Source organism: Diceros bicornis, chromosome 21, assembly GCF_020826845.1.
Source record: "Diceros bicornis minor isolate mBicDic1 chromosome 21, mDicBic1.mat.cur, whole genome shotgun sequence".
Taxonomy (NCBI): Eukaryota; Metazoa; Chordata; class Mammalia; order Perissodactyla; family Rhinocerotidae; genus Diceros; species Diceros bicornis.
In genome coordinates, this window is record NC_080760.1 from 44509461 (window position 1) to 44525702 (window position 16242).

Below are 16242 nucleotides of genomic sequence, written 5' to 3' on the forward strand. Positions count from 1 at the left end.
GCCCACAGTCCCCCACAGCTGCAGCCTTCAGAGCCATGCCCTCCACCAGGGGCTCCGCTGCTTTTCCTGCTGGGTGACCTCAGACAAACCCCGCTAAGCTTCTTGTCTGTAAAATGCGGTAAAAAATCCCTTCCACTCAGGCTTGCTGTGAGATTACATCAATTATCTATATGGAAAGGGCTGCTGTGTACTAAGAACTTGTTTTTCGGTTGCTGTGGGGGAGAGGATATTGTGAAAGTTGGAGATCAACGGTGGCCCATGGCAATTTTACTGTCTGCACCTGTAAGCCACGGTTACCTGCAAAAAGTTTCTAATTATCTCCATTAGATGAGTATTAATTGTATTAAAGAGAATCCTATCATAAGTCTTCAACAGAAAGAATGAGAAGACATGCACATGGGTTTCAGATGAGAAAGAGAGAGAGGAGGGTGGCTCTAAGAGCCAGGCCATGCCAGCTCTCACTTCCCTCCACGAGGAACCTGCCGTGTGGAGGGTGCTCCCAGCAGGACATGTGTGGCCGGCCCAGGGCTGGCTCCTTTATATACGGGGTCTGTGCCCTCCGGTGGTCACCTGGGCTATAGGGCACGTTTTTTTCTCATCTTGAAAGCAGAGTTAATGGTAAGGCCTGGCCTACCCACCTCATGGGGTCTTGGTTGGCACCATGCACAGGAGAGGGCTTTGTGAATTATAAATCACTGGTGGGATGGGTGGCATTGTTTTTATGTCTGGTTTGGCAGATGTGCTGATGGCACGCAGAATTCCTGCTGAGAATGATGCTAGAGACACCAATGAAAACTTTCCATTTCTTGTCTCAGGAGCCTCTGCCCTAGTCCCAGTTTCTTAGCAAAGAATGTGATCACTGTCTGCTCATAACAATATTAACACATCAGAGAGAGTTCTTAGACATCTTTGGGAGGCAAGGTTACTCATGTCCCATTTATCAGAGGAGGAAACTGAGGCTTACAGAAGGGACATGCTTTATCCAAGGCCACAGAGAGAATAAGTGACTCAGAGCCCCTCTCCTTGTCATGGTTCTAAGTTGGCTATCCAGCAGACTCCATGCCAGGAGCAGGCTCACCTCTAACAGAGAGGCTGGAAGCACCAGCGGGGAAAGAAAAAGGCCTCATCACCGAAGACCGGGGCTTCTCAACTTCAGCACTCCTGACATTCTGGGCCAGCTCACTCTTCGTCCTCCCAAGCACTGCAGGATGTTTAGCACATCCCTGGCTTCTGCCCACTGGATGCCTGTAGCACCCACCTTTCCCAGGTCCTGCCAATCAAAATGTCTCCGTATTGCCAAATGTCCCTGGAGGGCAAAACTCGCCCCAGCTGAGAACCGCTACTTCCGTCCAAGCAAAACCCCTAGAGTTGTGATTAAGAATCTGCAGTCACGGTCGAGGCTCAAAGGAAGGAAAGCCCAAGGTACGCACATGTGTGTACATATGTATGTGTGTGTATGTGCACGTGTTTCTGGGCACTGGCAGGTTCTGCTGGCTCCACCGTGAACCACAGGTCCCTTTCTCAGCAGACACAACTGGGTCCCGCTGGGCAGGAGGGGCTCAGGCTGCCGAGAAAGCAGAACTTCCACGTTGATGCTGGGACACAATCAACCAGGATAACTGTAAGAGGCCGCTGTCCACCACACCCACCGCCTGGCCATTCCCACTGGAGGCTCACTCCTCAGGCAGCCTCCACTGTGATGCACGTGTCGGGCCACTGAGAACCTGGGCACTTCCAAGGGCCGCTGATCCCCAAACAGCCACTGTGTGAGGACAAGGATGCCTTTCCCTCCTGACACCTGGGCAGCAGGTTTTCATGTAAAAGGAGTTTTCATAGATATTCTCATTTCATCTTCTCCTAAAAGCATACGAGGAAGGCATCATGCCCCGCTTCACAGAGGGAACAGCGGGTGGGACTGACGGTTGAGCCTGAGGATGGCGTAGCGGTCAACAGCCGGGCCTGAGCAGAACTTGGGCCCCGACTCGTGGCTGGGACAGCGTGAATGGTGGGCAAGGCACACAGGCACCCGGGTCCCAGCCTCAGAACCCTGACCACCTGCTTCCTAGCTGTGCGCCACAGGCAACTCGAGTAACTTCCGTGAGCTCTGGTTTTGCAGATGGAAAATCAGAAAATGCCGAAGCTCACAGGTTGTCGTGTGATAAGCAGGGTCCAGCACGTGCGATGTTAGTTCTCCTGACCAAGGAGTCTCAAAGCTCCATGGCTGTTTTCCTAGCACATAACACGGTGACAGAAAAGATGCCCAACGAGAACGGCTGCTGGATGAGTGACCGGGTGGCAGGGCCCCTGGCGCTCAGGGGCGCCCTCTTACTCACTGTGGGGTGCACAGGGCCCGGCACAGGCCCGCCCAACACGCTGACTCACAGGGTGACAGGGACAGTCCTTGTACGTACCCACCACTCCTGGTCCTCCTCCCCGGTGACAACGATGACCTCTCCCTCGCTGAAGGTGAGCTCATCGTCATTGTCCGCCTGGCAGTCGTAAATGGTCTTCACTCGCCTCACCTTGTTCTTCCCCTTCAGGAAAGAAACTGGGTGTTAGCTGACAGAACAGACAGAAGCGAAGAGGACACACTGACCTCAGCCAAGTGACTGCACCCTGTGGGGCCTCGATTTCTTAGCTGTGAAGGGGGGAGCACGTCTGCTAGGTGCCCTGGGTACTGTGTGCCCTCGGGACACGACAGTCCCTCTCTCGTCCCTGAGCATCAGGGCAGGGCCTGGCATCAGGCAGCGGGCATCACCCGCTATTTCCATCGGAAAGCAAACAACATGGGAAGGGATCAAAACCCCGCTTCACCAAAACCACGGAGCACTCTGCCCGCTCCCCCCCAGCAGCTTGCAGGGATGACAGCAGAGTCTAAAAATGATTTTGGGAAACATGATGTAAAGCAAAATGTGCAGCTTCTGCACACTGAATGCGCAGCGTAAACAAATTTCTCAGTCCCTCAGGCAAAGCACCGAGTCAGCACACGCTGGTTAAACGGGGCAGGAGCAGCGGGGCTGGGAGGATTCTAGGCAGTTCCCAAAAAAGCTGTAATTTCTGACCAGTTTTGACTTGGGCTTTTATTTGCTGGACTTCCAGTTCTTTGCAAACGGGAAGACAGAAATAGAGAAACCACCTCTAAAGGACGTTTTTGGCGCCCCACTCCTTACATAATTAGCAATGAAAAAGCAAGCTGCATCTCTGAAGGTTTTGGGTTGAGTTCCTCTCTGTCCCCTGGTTTCGCCCTTAGTCACCCCGACGACCCCGATCCTTTCAGCAGCCCCCTTCCTGGGGCTGTGCTGGTGGCTCTGGGAAGCTGGCAGAACCATGACAGTGTGGATCTTGTCTTCTCAGCTCTGACTCCAAGCCACCGAGGAGGCTCGTATGTGATCATTTATAACGGGGGGACTAAATGAGATCATAAAACAACTGTAAAGCATGCCAACACAAACTGGAATCTTGCAAATGCCAAGGCCATCAGTGGTCCCTGGGGTCTTGGGATACTGCCCTCGTGAAGAGCAAACAGCACTGATTGTGCGGTCTCCAACCCGTGCAAGGATGGGTTTTATTTTTCTTACTTTTCCTTTAGTACTCAAGTGACACACTTTTTTTTTTTTTTTTTTGGTGAAGAAGATCAGACCTGAGCTAACATCCATGCCAATCCTCCACTTTTTGCTGAGGAACACTGGCCCTGGGCTAACATCTGTGCCCATCTTCCTCCACTTTATATGGGACGCTGCCACAGCATGGCCTGACAAGAGGTGCATTGGTGCGTGCCCAAGATCTGAACCTGGGCCACCAGCAGCAGAGTGCGTGCACTTAACCACTACGCTTTGGGGCCAGCCCCTGAAGTGACACACTTTTATTGCCACGTTTTTATAAAAAAATGTGAGTGGGGGCAGAGCCGTCACTTCAGTGGGAGGGCTTTTGGTCCCCTCATTAACTGCTCCTCAACCCAGGGTGCTAGTTCCCCGTGGGGTGCAGCCATGGGCAGGACAAATAGCCCACATGCATCCTCCTGGAGCATCACTTTTCCAAAAGATTTTTTTGGAAGAAAGCATTTTTATATTAAAATAAAACTGATATAGAGCAGCAAGCATTTCATGAAAACGATGGAATGTGAGACTTCAGCCAAATTCTATGTCTGTGCAAGTCTCCCTGGGCTTTTGCCTCCACCTCCTCCAGGAAGATGCAGTGAGAGGCACTGAGGTAGATTCTCAGAGCCCTGAGAGGGAACGTGCTTTCTCGTGAGCCCAGGAAGGAACGGTCCCATCCTCAAGGCTCCTAGATGAAAGAGACTGCCTGCTGAGTGCCAGCTACGTGCTGCTCATCTGTCACTGCACTTCATCACCCACGAGCTCAGTTACTGTCTTAGCTCCCTTTTGTATACGAGGAAACTGAGGCTCGGAGAAGGTAAGGAATGGCCAAGGTCACGCAGTTACAGGAGGCCCTGAACGCAGGCCCTGCAGCCTGTCTGATGGAGCCCGAGCCTGTGTTCCTAACCACAGGCTCCGTTCCTCCACAACGCCTGACCCAGAGCCAGTGCGGTGAGTAAGCTCCCGCTCTTTCTGCACAAGCTGGAGCACGTCCCCTCCCGCCAGGTTTCAGAGGGCAGTGAGGGGTCGCGAGAGCCTGAACGTTGGCGCCCACCCACCGTGTTGATTTTCCTGGGCAGTGGCACAGGCGTCTCTGGCAGAGTGGGCGTGAGGTCGTTGGAGTCTTCAGAGGCTTGCTTTTGGATGGCATCTCGGGACTGCACGTTTGGGGAGAGGTCCAGCGGGTGCGACCTCTGGGTGACCTCTGTGGGCTGCTGAGCCTTGGGGGAGACCTCTCCCGTCTGGGACTTGGCCAGCAGCTCTCCCAGCTGCGGTTTGGGTGGCAGGTCCTTCATCTGCGGCTTGGGAGGTAAGTCTGAGAGCTGGGGCTTGGGTGGCAGGTCACCCAGCTGTGGCTTGGGGGGCAGTTCTCCCGGCTTAGGCGGCAAATCTCCAACTTGGGGTTTGGGAGCCAGTTCCGTGGGCTTCGGGGGCAGGTCTCCAGGTGGTGGCTTTTGTGGTAACTCTGCCAACGGTGACGATTTCTGAAAGATTTCAGGTGGGACACTGGGTTTGTCGAGAGAGAGATGATGGCTGGTTTCTGTTTTCCTTAGTGCCACTGTGGGGAGCAAGCACAAAGAGGGAGTCACGGGGGGGATCCGAGGTGGGGAAGCGCTGCTCTCCTCCTTCAGTGTCCCCTTGAAGAGAACCTTCCGGAATGCAAGAGCTTGGCAGGCCAGGCCCAGGCATAGCCTGCCTGGTTTTAAAAAGGTAAAAGTTGGAAGCCTGGAAGGCATCCACATTACAATTCATGATTTTATGCCTCAGTTACGTAAGAACAGGATGTCCGAACTAATCCAGAATTGCAAAAAACCCCACAACTATAAACATAATACAGATTACAGAAAATTGGAAAGTACTGTATAGAGTTAAAAGAAAAGTTTTCCATAAGCCTATCACCTAAATGTGGCCTTTTTAAAAGTTCTGATATATTTCCATCTGGACTCGACTCTACATTTTCCATAGATAAAACTTTCACCTGCTTTTATCCATATGCTGCTTTAGCAAGAGTATTTGCCATGTTAATAAAAATTCTTTATTATCAGTATATAATTTTTCATGTTGCGTTCTATTCCATTCTATAGCTGTATCATAACTTATTCTTAATTCCCCACATTTGATACGATCCGTGCACATAGCAGAGAAGAGGGAACAGGTGTCTCCTCTTACCACCCCTTCCAGGTGACCTCTGTTACATTTTCATGTTACACATACACGTGCTTATGAATGAATACATCTTTTAAAAACCATAAATGGGATTACAATACCGATATTGTCTGCAACTTTGTTTTTTCCCCACTGACGTTTGGGAGAGTTTCTAAGGCAGTTCCTCCTTGTTCTCTTTAACGGCTGCGTAGTATCCACAGCTTGGGGATTCTACGGTTTGTTGAACCACTCCCACAGCTCTCTGCACAGCTCTGTCCAGGAGAACTCAGGACAGTAAGGACGCATCTCCAAGTCCAGCTCCACCACTTACTTGCCGTGTGACCTTGGGCAAATTACACCACCTCTCTCTGCCTCACCTTCCTCATCTCTAAAACATGAGTTAATATACGTAAAGAACGTGCCAGCAGGACCTGGCAGGCTCTCAGTATTATATAAGAGTATTCTTATCATTACTGTTAGACGGGGTTCCTTGAGGCCAGAATTCACAGTTACTCATTCCTGTAGCTCTGGCTCTTGGCACGAGGGCCAAGCACATAGTACGTGCTCGGTGAAGAAACAGCTGACTAAGGCACACTGAGTGAGTCAAAAGCAAAAATACAACAGATTCAGAAAGATACTCTTAAAATTTCTTTAAAAAAAAGGAAGGCAAGATAAAGCCCACTGTGGTAAACTGTCATACGCTGTACTGGGCTGCTCCTGCTCACGGCCTGCCCACTCACATGCCTTCCTGAGGAAATCAAATTCAAGGGCACCCTGCTCACGGCCTGGCCCTTGAGCTTCAGCTGATGTGGCTCAGCCGAAAAAGTTAAAGCAGGCTCATCAGATTCCTCTCCTGGACGTCAGAAACTGGTAAACAAAAGTCTGGGGCAGCAGTGATGGGTAAAAAGCTGGGGATTCCCTGAGATGGTGGGGCTGGAAGGCCTTGCTGTGCCCCATACTTATGGGGAACAGAAACTGTAAGTGCGGGGCAGCCAAAACCCTCATGCAACTCCAATTCTAGGAATTTACCCTAAAAAAGGATCAAAGCCAGGCACTGAGCTGTCTGTGCTTGCGTTCAGTACAGCACTGTTTACAGCGAAAAAACTAAAAAACCATGTGAATGCGGAAAAGTAGAGAGTTCTTAACACATCATGGCACCAGACAGTGGAATACTACGCAACCAGTAAAAGTTATACCGTTGTGTAACTTCTGTCATAAAAAATGTTTCTGGACTTATTATGGAACAAAAATCAGCTTAAGTCAAAACTTAAACACAAAACAAAAAAAAGCATAGAAAAAAGTTTGAAAGGATATACCAAATTGTTTATCTTAGGGGGTAAGACTTCAGGGGGTTTGTATTTTCTTCTTTTTGCTTATCTGTATTTTTCAAATCTTCTAAGATGAATATATTAACAAAAAACAAAATAAGAAAAAAGACAGTCTCTTCTTTAGGGGATCCTGCCCAACCTTCAGCTATTTTATTTCCAAGCTGGTTTTGTTTTCTCCCCTCTCCAATTAAAAGTCCTTTCGGAACGGCATTCTGAAACTCAGAGGCAAACTTTCTCCCCAAACTGGACTACATAGAGCACACTGCTACCGTGAGGCACATTAAAAACACTAAAGGAATGAGAATTCCACTCTCCCCGGAAAAAAACGATCCTTCGGTGCTGGGAGGTTATGAGGCAGCTGGTTCACGCAGGCAGGACGGGGCGTACAGTAACCGGATACGGCCCTCAGAAAAGCACCCGGCAGAGAGGACGGCCAGCTACCAGGCTCCACCCTCGTTGTGGCCATTGGGAACAGACCCTAAGGACCTAACCGAGGAGGAGGAGGAGGCAAAACCGTGCCAACTTCTAGCCCCCATTTCCAACAAAAGGAGGTGCTGAGGAAAGGACGGCACCCCACTTGATGGAGGAGCATGCAGCCTGACGACTTGCAGGAAGAGTTCGTGAACACACGCAAAATACTTATGTGGAAATGCTAAGTGGAAAAACCAGGGTGCAAAACTGTACTGCAGTTGTGACGACAGCTACAGAAGGATGTGTGCTCTTGGAAGGAATCAGGGAGTTGTATCACAGTGGTAGGATTATGGGTGACTTTGCTCATTTAAAAAACATCCCTTAAAGTTTCTGTAATATTGCTTTTTACCAAAAACCACATTTAAAAAATGGTTCTACTGTCTCCAGCTGAGAAGGCTTTAATTAAGCCTTTTAAAACGTGCCCAAAGGCCGGCTCGTGGGCATAGTGCTTGCCTTTGGCAGCCTGGGGTTTGCGGGTTCGGATTCCAGGCGCAGACCTGCACACAGCTCATCAGGCCATGCTGTGGTGGCGTCCCACACACAAAAAACACTGGAAGACTGGCACACATGTTGGCTTGAGGACAGTCTTCCTCAAGCAAAAAGAGGAGGGTTGGCAACAGATGTTAGCTCAGGGCCAAGTGTCCTCACCAAAAAAAAAAAAAAAAAAGAAAAAAGGAAAAGGTGCCCAAAGGCTGGAAGAACACGGCACTGCCTAGGAAGGAGTCTTGCCAAAGCCTGAACCTGTACTGATCAGGTCTCTAGATCCAACTCCTGACTGACCGAAAATACAGAGGACAGAGGAACACGTAAAATCACCACATGGGGATGTGGTCAGCAAAATCTCGACTGAAAACATCTACGGGACAAATAAGCCAGTTCCTTCAACAAATAAATGACTAGAAAAGAGAGAGATGCAGGGAAACCTCTAGCCTAAGAAACTTGAGACAAATTCATCAACTATAATGTCTGGACCTTATTTCATTCAATCCTGATTTAAACAACCAATTCATGAAAAAAAAAAAAAAAAAGACATTTATGAGACAATTGGAAATGTGAGCTCTGGATATTAGAAGATAGGGCATTTTTGATTTTTTAGATGTAATAATGGTATTGTATGTGTATGAAATGGTATGATGTCTAAGATTTGCTACAGAATTCCTGAAGATGGGGGTAGGGAAACAGACAAAAGAAGGTCAGATATAAACTGATAATTGTGAGAAATGGGTGATGAGGACCTGGGTGGGGTGGAGGAGGCCGCATTACACTATTCTGTTTTTTAAAATATCTTCATATATGTTTATTATGGGAAATTTAAAAAAAACCCACAAAGAGAGAAAGAATGGGAGTCATGCAGTGAGGGGTGATTGAAGTCGTTTTGAGGAGAAAAGAGAAGGTGTGAAGGAATGGGCTAGGAGAGCGGTGAGTGAAGGGATCAGGAAGCGGGGAGGGCGTCCAGGCAGCTCCAGAGGACCGCTCTAGGTCAGAGGTCACGAAGCAGAGCAGAACCGCCATCCTGCCTGTGCTTCTGCAGCCACAGCCAGGTGTGCGGAGGCAGAACTGGCATCAGCCACCTGAGGAGAGGGCAGCACAGGAGGGGCGCGGACGAGCTGAGGTAGAATGTGAGGAGGGACGCCGGCTCAGGAGGGAGGACATGAAGGCGATGTGGGACAGCGAAAAGGTGGCAGCAGTCATGGTACGTCCCAGTGGGCACTAAGAAGCGCTAGCGGTTGAGGGAGCTGGACAGGCAGGTGCAAGGGAGCCAGTGGTGGCACGTGGTCAATGGGTGAACAACACGGGGGAATCTGGGGCAGATTTCAGATAAGTGGACACGGTGCCTGGGAGACCTGTCTCAAACTCCCCTGAGATCAGGACAGCCCTCTGGGCAGAGGTTAAAACCCCAACAACAGTAGATGAAGACTCAGTAACCCAGGAAGTCTTCCTCTGTGTTCCACGGAGAATGGATCAGCAGCCATCTGGGACTCCCCTCATCTTGCTACACAGGAGCCTGGCCTGATCAGTCGATGCTCCTCCAAATATGCCCCTTTATTGAAGAGCTTTGGAAGCGGTGAATTCCAGCTTCCACCGCTAATCCTTGGCTTGCCTTCTGGGGTCAAAGGTCTCGCTACAGGCACCGAAACGCATGGAGGCCACCTCTGAGCCTCCATCTGTACCTAACGTGGGCCCTGCTGGCCTTGTGGGGCCAAGTGAGGATGGACGGAATGAACCAGACGCTTCTGCGGGTGCTCTGCAGCTCTAAAGTAGACCACTGCAACCACAGAAGGGGCACTCTCATTTCTGTTGTGATAAGAAGATGGATATTTTGGTCTCACAAATGAAAAGCTCCATCAGGATTAAAGAAGATTTGGTCACAGAGCTGAGTGTCTTTGCTTGGCAAAGCAGCCGCATTTATACACACTGCCTTCTTGTACTTCACAGAGCATGAGTCTCTCTACTTTGCACGACAGATGCCGTCCCAGGGAAGGAGTTCTGTGCCACCCGGTGGCTAGGGGCTTTCTGAAGCAGGATCTCATTTCGTCCTTACAAACCCTCATGAAGTGGGTGTTCTTGCCCCCATTTACAGGTGAGGAACCTGAGGCTTAGTGAAGCTTCTGAGCCCCTGCCCAGGCCACACAGCTAGTAAGTGGTAGAGCTGGTACTGGCTCCCAGGTCTCTCCGATGACGTTTGCAAGAGGAGAAGGAATGGTACTTGGAGATGATGATAATGTATCTTCTGAAAAAGTATGGTGTTTTTTTAAGGAAAAGTATGGTGTTTTGCTAATCATAGAATTTGAGTTTATAAAAATCTTTTTTCATTGAACAAATATTTATTGGGCATCTACTACATGCCAGGAGCTGGGACAGAGCAATGAACAAGAGACAGAGACCGCAGTCCCCTCGGAGGGAATGGTGACATTCTAATTACATGTGAGGACGAAAAACATAAATCGTACCTTTCTGAGGTAGTTTAGGAAGAACTCTTGGGCCAAGGGCAGTCTTTGCAGAACCGGTGCTAATAAATAAATAAGAATCATTTAGAATCCAAAAGTGCTCTAACATCAATAGTGATATATCATTCAAGGAAATCACAGGAGTTTTCAGAATTATTGAAAAACCCTTTCAAAATTTCTTGAACAAAAGGTGATAGTCTATTTTCCATAATTCAAATTTTGCCTGGCTGGGGAGGACCCAGGAAAGGGTGAAAACCCAACCGTCTGAATGATAAAGTCTAACTCCTCCTCCCGACACCTTTCCCGAGGTAAGAAGGTTTATGAAAGAAGTCGGCACACTGTCGACAGTGACACCCGCGTATTACACAGAAGTCACTCATCCCCCGCAATCCCACAACATAACTCTCGTCACCCCCATTCTCAGACGAGGAAACCAGAGTGTGTGGAGCTTCAGTGACCGGCAGAGGAACTGGAAATTCAGACCCAGCTCTGTTCGACTCTAGAGCCTTCTGTCTTCCACTGCACCAGAGCGAACAGCTCGGTTCTCAGACCTCACACCTGCCCTACTTTTGGAGAACGTGTAAATGGGCAGGGAAATGCCCACGCCCCTGGAATAGGAGCCCGCCCCATGTTATCTGAATAATCCAAGGCTCCTCCCTGCACCCCTGCCACCACTGAAACGGCAGCGATGCAGGTGGCATCGATTAGGTGGAAGCCACCATCTTCCTTTAACAAGAGGCTGTAGAGATTCTCAGGGGACACCAGGAGCACCGCAGACCTCAAAGGCAGTAGCAGCCTAGGGCCTGAGTCGTATCTGCCAAGAGCCCCTTTTAATATCCTTTTTCCCCCTTCTTTCTATCCTAATTGCATTTAAAAGAAAAGGAAAAGCTAAACCAACCAACAAAACAGAGCCAAAGAAAGAAGATGAAGTGTGTGTGTCATCTTCTCTCCTGGCCTCACATCGCTCCTGGTCTTAACTGCTCTTTCCTCGGCTCACTTGAAATCCCACTGCCTTGGGGCTACCAGAGGATAAGACTGCTGAGACAGAGCCACTACTGAGCTAGCAACAGTAAGCATGGGAGGGTTCTGCTTCCCACATTTCCGGAGTGAGTTTTTCTCATGTCCTGCCTCAGCATCTTCTCAGGGGAACACACCGCCAATGACCGACATGAGCACGACGGTCATTCCTGACCAAGATACTGAGGCCAAGCTGAGAGGTTTAGAGATGCCCTACACAGAAGGCCCTGGTGGACAATGCATGTGCATAGACCAGGGATTCTTCCTATGGAAACGAACATGAGGCCACTGCTGGTGGTGGTGGTGTGTGCACACGTGCGTGCACGAGTGAGAGGCTTGATTCCATTTAAAAAACATTTTGTGGGTGCTTTCTCCACGTCAGACACTCCACCCCTGTGGAAGAAGCCCACCAGTACTGCTGTTTTCGAGTCACCCAGAGCAGGGTGGAAGGAGGACTGAGCAGGAATGACAGGCAGAGCACGTGGGGCGAGACAATGGCACACTGAGTCTGGAGGACGGCTGAGCTTGATCCAGCTCTGACATCTGCCCCCCACTTAACGTTTTGGGGCTCAGCGTCCTCATCTATAAAAGCAAGGACAACAGCAATGGGGCCTATCGCCCAGGGCTGTAGACTAAACAAGATAGTGGCAGTAAAAGGAATGAAGATTTTGTTTTTTTATCTTTGATAAACTCTGGAGAGCAACCCCACACCAGCTGACTCCTTCTCCCTGAGGTTTGGGTCAGGATGTGGCTCTCTGTGTCCTTATCTCGGACAGTGCCTCGAGAGAAAACCCTTTGTGTTGGGATTGGATAAATGTTGCCCAGAGAAGATCTTCCAAAGTATCCCATTTCAGTGACAGGAGGGAAGAAAGGATTGCCACTTCTAGCCTAGCCTAAAAAAATCTCACAGATAGGGAGCTTGGAAAGACTCATATTTTTATGTTTGAAAATCAGATTTCCCTGAGGAGTATCTTTTCATTCTCAAGTTTACAAAAAGGAGTCAAGAGGGAAAGTAACAAACCAAGTTACTTAATTAAAAAATTAAAACTACAAACTCATTCTGACAGGCTCTGTGATCATCAGGGGAGTGAGGTCCGTTCCCACCTAGAACCCGGATGGCGGACAGCTGTGCCACTCGAAAACCTGGTCTGCAGACCGGGGCCAGGCAAGAACTTTTATCACGGCTCAGCAACAAGGTGTGTGTGCAAATCAGGGGCAAACATTTAGTTTCTCTTCATAATCAGCACCAGCTGGTGGATCGCTAACACTCACTTCTATAATTCTGTCCGGTGCAACTCTAAGCCCAGGAGAGAGATGGCTTACCTGGACTGCTGAGACAGCCCCTCAAACTTGTTCGTGGTCTTACTTGAAGATGATGGACCCACATCGTTACCTACAGGGAAAATCAAATGTAAAAAGTTGTGTCTCAGACAGGGAAACAGAATACGGGGATGTAAGATTTGGTAGACAGGCACCCCCCAGGTTCCAGAAAGCAATTTAAGACACTCAAGGCAGAAAAGTATGCATTTCTGACATAACAAAACAAAATTATGTACCAGTTTGGGCTTTGATGATGTTTTTATTGCTAGCAAAGGAGTATGTCAAAGAGATGCGCAGCCTGCTCCCCTGGAAGGCCTCTAAGATCATAGGGCCATGGGGACGTCCTGTTGGCCTGGACCTTGTCCTTAGTTGGGGGCAGGGAAAGAAGAGTAAAACTTCAAGTTCATCCAGTGGTTCCCATACCAGGGTGCAACCCCCTGGAACCAGACTCAGAAGAAACACACAACCCACAAGTCATGTGTGTGCACATGTGTGTGGACACTATTCAGCAAGGTGGTGATAAGTGGCCATCTGCTGGGCAAGGCCGTCGGTCACTTATTTACTCATCATTCACTCTAACATTAACATTTATTAAGCATCTACCATGTGCAAGGCATGCACGTGGAACAGGAGGCACGAAAGCAAACAAAATGTCACTGCTCTGGCAGAGCGTGTGATCTGGCCCGGGAGACGCACGCATACGAACTACACTAATAATGTGGAATGAGGTGGATGCTGAATAAGGTTGGGTGCTGTGAAAATGAGGAGAAAACAGTGCCTAAAACTAACTGGAAAGTGGGGCAGAGAATGTCCTCTTTGGGGGACGTGGCACCTGAACAGGTGAAGCATTTTCTAATGGTGGAGTGGCAAACCAGACACGGTGTCCGGGAGAAGGTAGACAGACTGGCTAGAACACACGTGGGCTCTTCTGTGACCATTCCACACGGGGAGGAACACAGTCCTGGGCCCCAGGCTGCCAGGCACCCAAGAGGAACCCCGCAACCTGCAGCTGTCTCTGGGGTTCTAGTCCATTTCCTTGCCTGCCCTTCCAACGCCTGCTCTGGAAACTCCCAGTGTTCTCTTTCAGCAGACTCCTCCCCTCCCCTGCCCAGATGCCCATAATACCCCCCAAGTGGCACTGGGAAGGGGCTGGCTGAGAAAGCTCAGGAACAGGAGGGCAGATGCAGAGGACAGGGCGGAGCAAAGAGCTGAACTCATGCCCACAGCACAGCGTGTCTGCTCCACAGCATCAGCAGCTGTCCAAATGCTACTGCTCCTCACAGTGACAGGAGGAGCTGGCGTCACTGTCCTCATTTTAAAGATGAGGAAACAAATGTCTGCAGGTCACATGGCTAAACGATGTACCTAGAATTCCTGACCACAATCTATGTGCTTTTCATTACCCATTATGATGCCCCAACAGTAACATTAATAATAGCAACTACTGTTTACTGAGCACTTACTATGAGTAAGGTACTGTGCTAAGGACCTCATAGTAATTATGTCCGTGAGATACATAATTATCCTCCTTATATATGAAGAAACACAGAGGGAAATACAGTGACTTGCCCAAGGTCAGCAGCTGGTAAGGGTCAGAGCTGGGTACAGAGCCAAGCACCCGCCTCCAGGTTGCTACCACACTCTCCCACCTCTGGTCCCTGTGATCCTACTGGAGAGGGAGAGGCTGGCAGGGCCCAGATGGGGCCTCCTGGACAGAATGCCCTGTAACTCCAGGACATCCGAACAAGAAAAAACAAGCTGAACTGGTGTCACCAGGGCCAAAGACTTTCAAATATAGCGTTAATGAGACACCCCTTCTAACCATCAGTATGTTTCCATAAGCCTCTAACTTATACTGAGGGACTGCTTTGGCAGACTCACGAAATCCTCCGTGATTTCCTTCAAGGTAGCATTTGGCGTTCAATGCGAGTCCTCAGGACTGGCCATCAAACTTCACGCTTTCAGACTCAGATGAGCCATGACAGTCAAAATGTCAAGGAAAGTTCTATGTTTGGGGCACAAACTGTTGCATCTGCTAATTCCCTTTCTAGGTAGAACACATTCCAAACCAGTGATTCTTATCCCTGTTACGTGTGACTGAATATGAGGCTATCAGGGCTGCAAAAGCCCCTGCCTGTGCTCGTGGCACCGCTCTGCTGTCACACAGATGAGTCACCACATCAGGGGTTGTGGCCTGACACCCACAGCCTCCGTGTCCAGAGTCCTCATTTAACCCTTCTCTCTGGCCACTCAAGGTGACTCCATCTTCCAAAGACACGGTGTGTTTTTATGCCTCTGTAACTTTGTGCCCTCTGTTCCTTCTCCCTGCCACACCTATGCCCTCCCACTCCTGGTGAATTCCTATGCAACCTGCAAAGAATACCTCCAAAGTCAATTTCTGAGAATTCTTCCCTAGCCAGACTTGATGGCTCCCTCCTTCTTGTGCACCTACAATCATGAATCACAGAGGAGAGGTCAAGGGTCAGATTTTGGAGCCAGACAAGCCTGGTTTTGAATTCCAGCTGTACCACTGACCAGTGGGTATGAATCTGAATTATACCGCTTTGTCTACTAAGCCTCAGTCCCCTCATCTATAAAATGGGAACAACACTACCTACTCCATTAGGTGGGTATGAGCATTATAGGAGATAAACTGTGGAGTGCAGAGCACAGTGCTGGACCACAGAGAGCACGACATAAATGGTAATTAGTATTATTTGTAGCTCTTTGATGGAATGTAACAGAAATGATGACGATTTACTCAATAAGTGAGCATCTCAAAGACAGGGACTCCGCCTTGTCCACCTCTGTAACCCCACTTTCTCGCCCAGTGTCTGGCACAGTGCAGTCATTGGTATTGCTGAAAAAGACAGGACCAATGGTGCTGACTCATCCGCCTCTCCGCCCACAGCTTGATGTCTCACACACCTGGTGGGTCGGCACCTGTGCTCTGGCAGACAGGAATTCTGTCATTCTCACAGCTAGGTAAAGGCCACCTGCCGTGCCTGGGAAGAAAAGCGTGGCTTAGGAAAATTTCTGAAAATAGGATAGTACTGGAGGGAGGAGCAAAAACATGGAAGCAGCTCAATCCTTTTTTCTCTCTATGTGCAGTCTGGAAAAGGATTCTAGTCTCTCATGCAGACGCGTGTGAGAGAGCTAGAGACAGATGCTGGGCAGGTAATTGAAAAAGTTGTTGCCAAGACTTGAGGTCACTTACTATAGCTCAGAAGTTGTGGGCAAGAAATTGTGGAAGGAGGGGAGAGCATTGGTCCAACAGTGAACGGCACAGAGGCTCCAGGAGTCTTCTGGATAATTACATGCGCCTCAGAGTCCGAAATGGGTTCAAACACCAGCTCTGAAGTTATTGGATTTGTGATCTTATGCAAGTCCTTTGACTTCTCTGTGCTTCCATGTTCT

The 16242-nt window shown here is 49.3% G+C and overlaps 1 protein-coding gene across 3 annotated transcripts in view; it reads right to left on the reverse strand.

The window, feature by feature from the left end:
• Window positions 1–16242, reverse strand: part of ASAP1 (ArfGAP with SH3 domain, ankyrin repeat and PH domain 1) — a 355431-nt gene that overhangs the window by 3001 nt on the left and 336188 nt on the right. For all 3 annotated transcript variants that reach the window (XM_058564945.1, XM_058564942.1, XM_058564946.1), the window contains 4 exons: window positions 12829–12898; window positions 10492–10550; window positions 4655–5154; window positions 2412–2534 (listed from right to left, as the gene is read on the reverse strand). In XM_058564945.1, the coding sequence (XP_058420928.1) occupies window positions 2412–2534; window positions 4655–5154; window positions 10492–10550; window positions 12829–12898 (752 nt within the window). The remainder of the gene's footprint in view (window positions 1–2411; window positions 2535–4654; window positions 5155–10491; window positions 10551–12828; window positions 12899–16242) is intronic.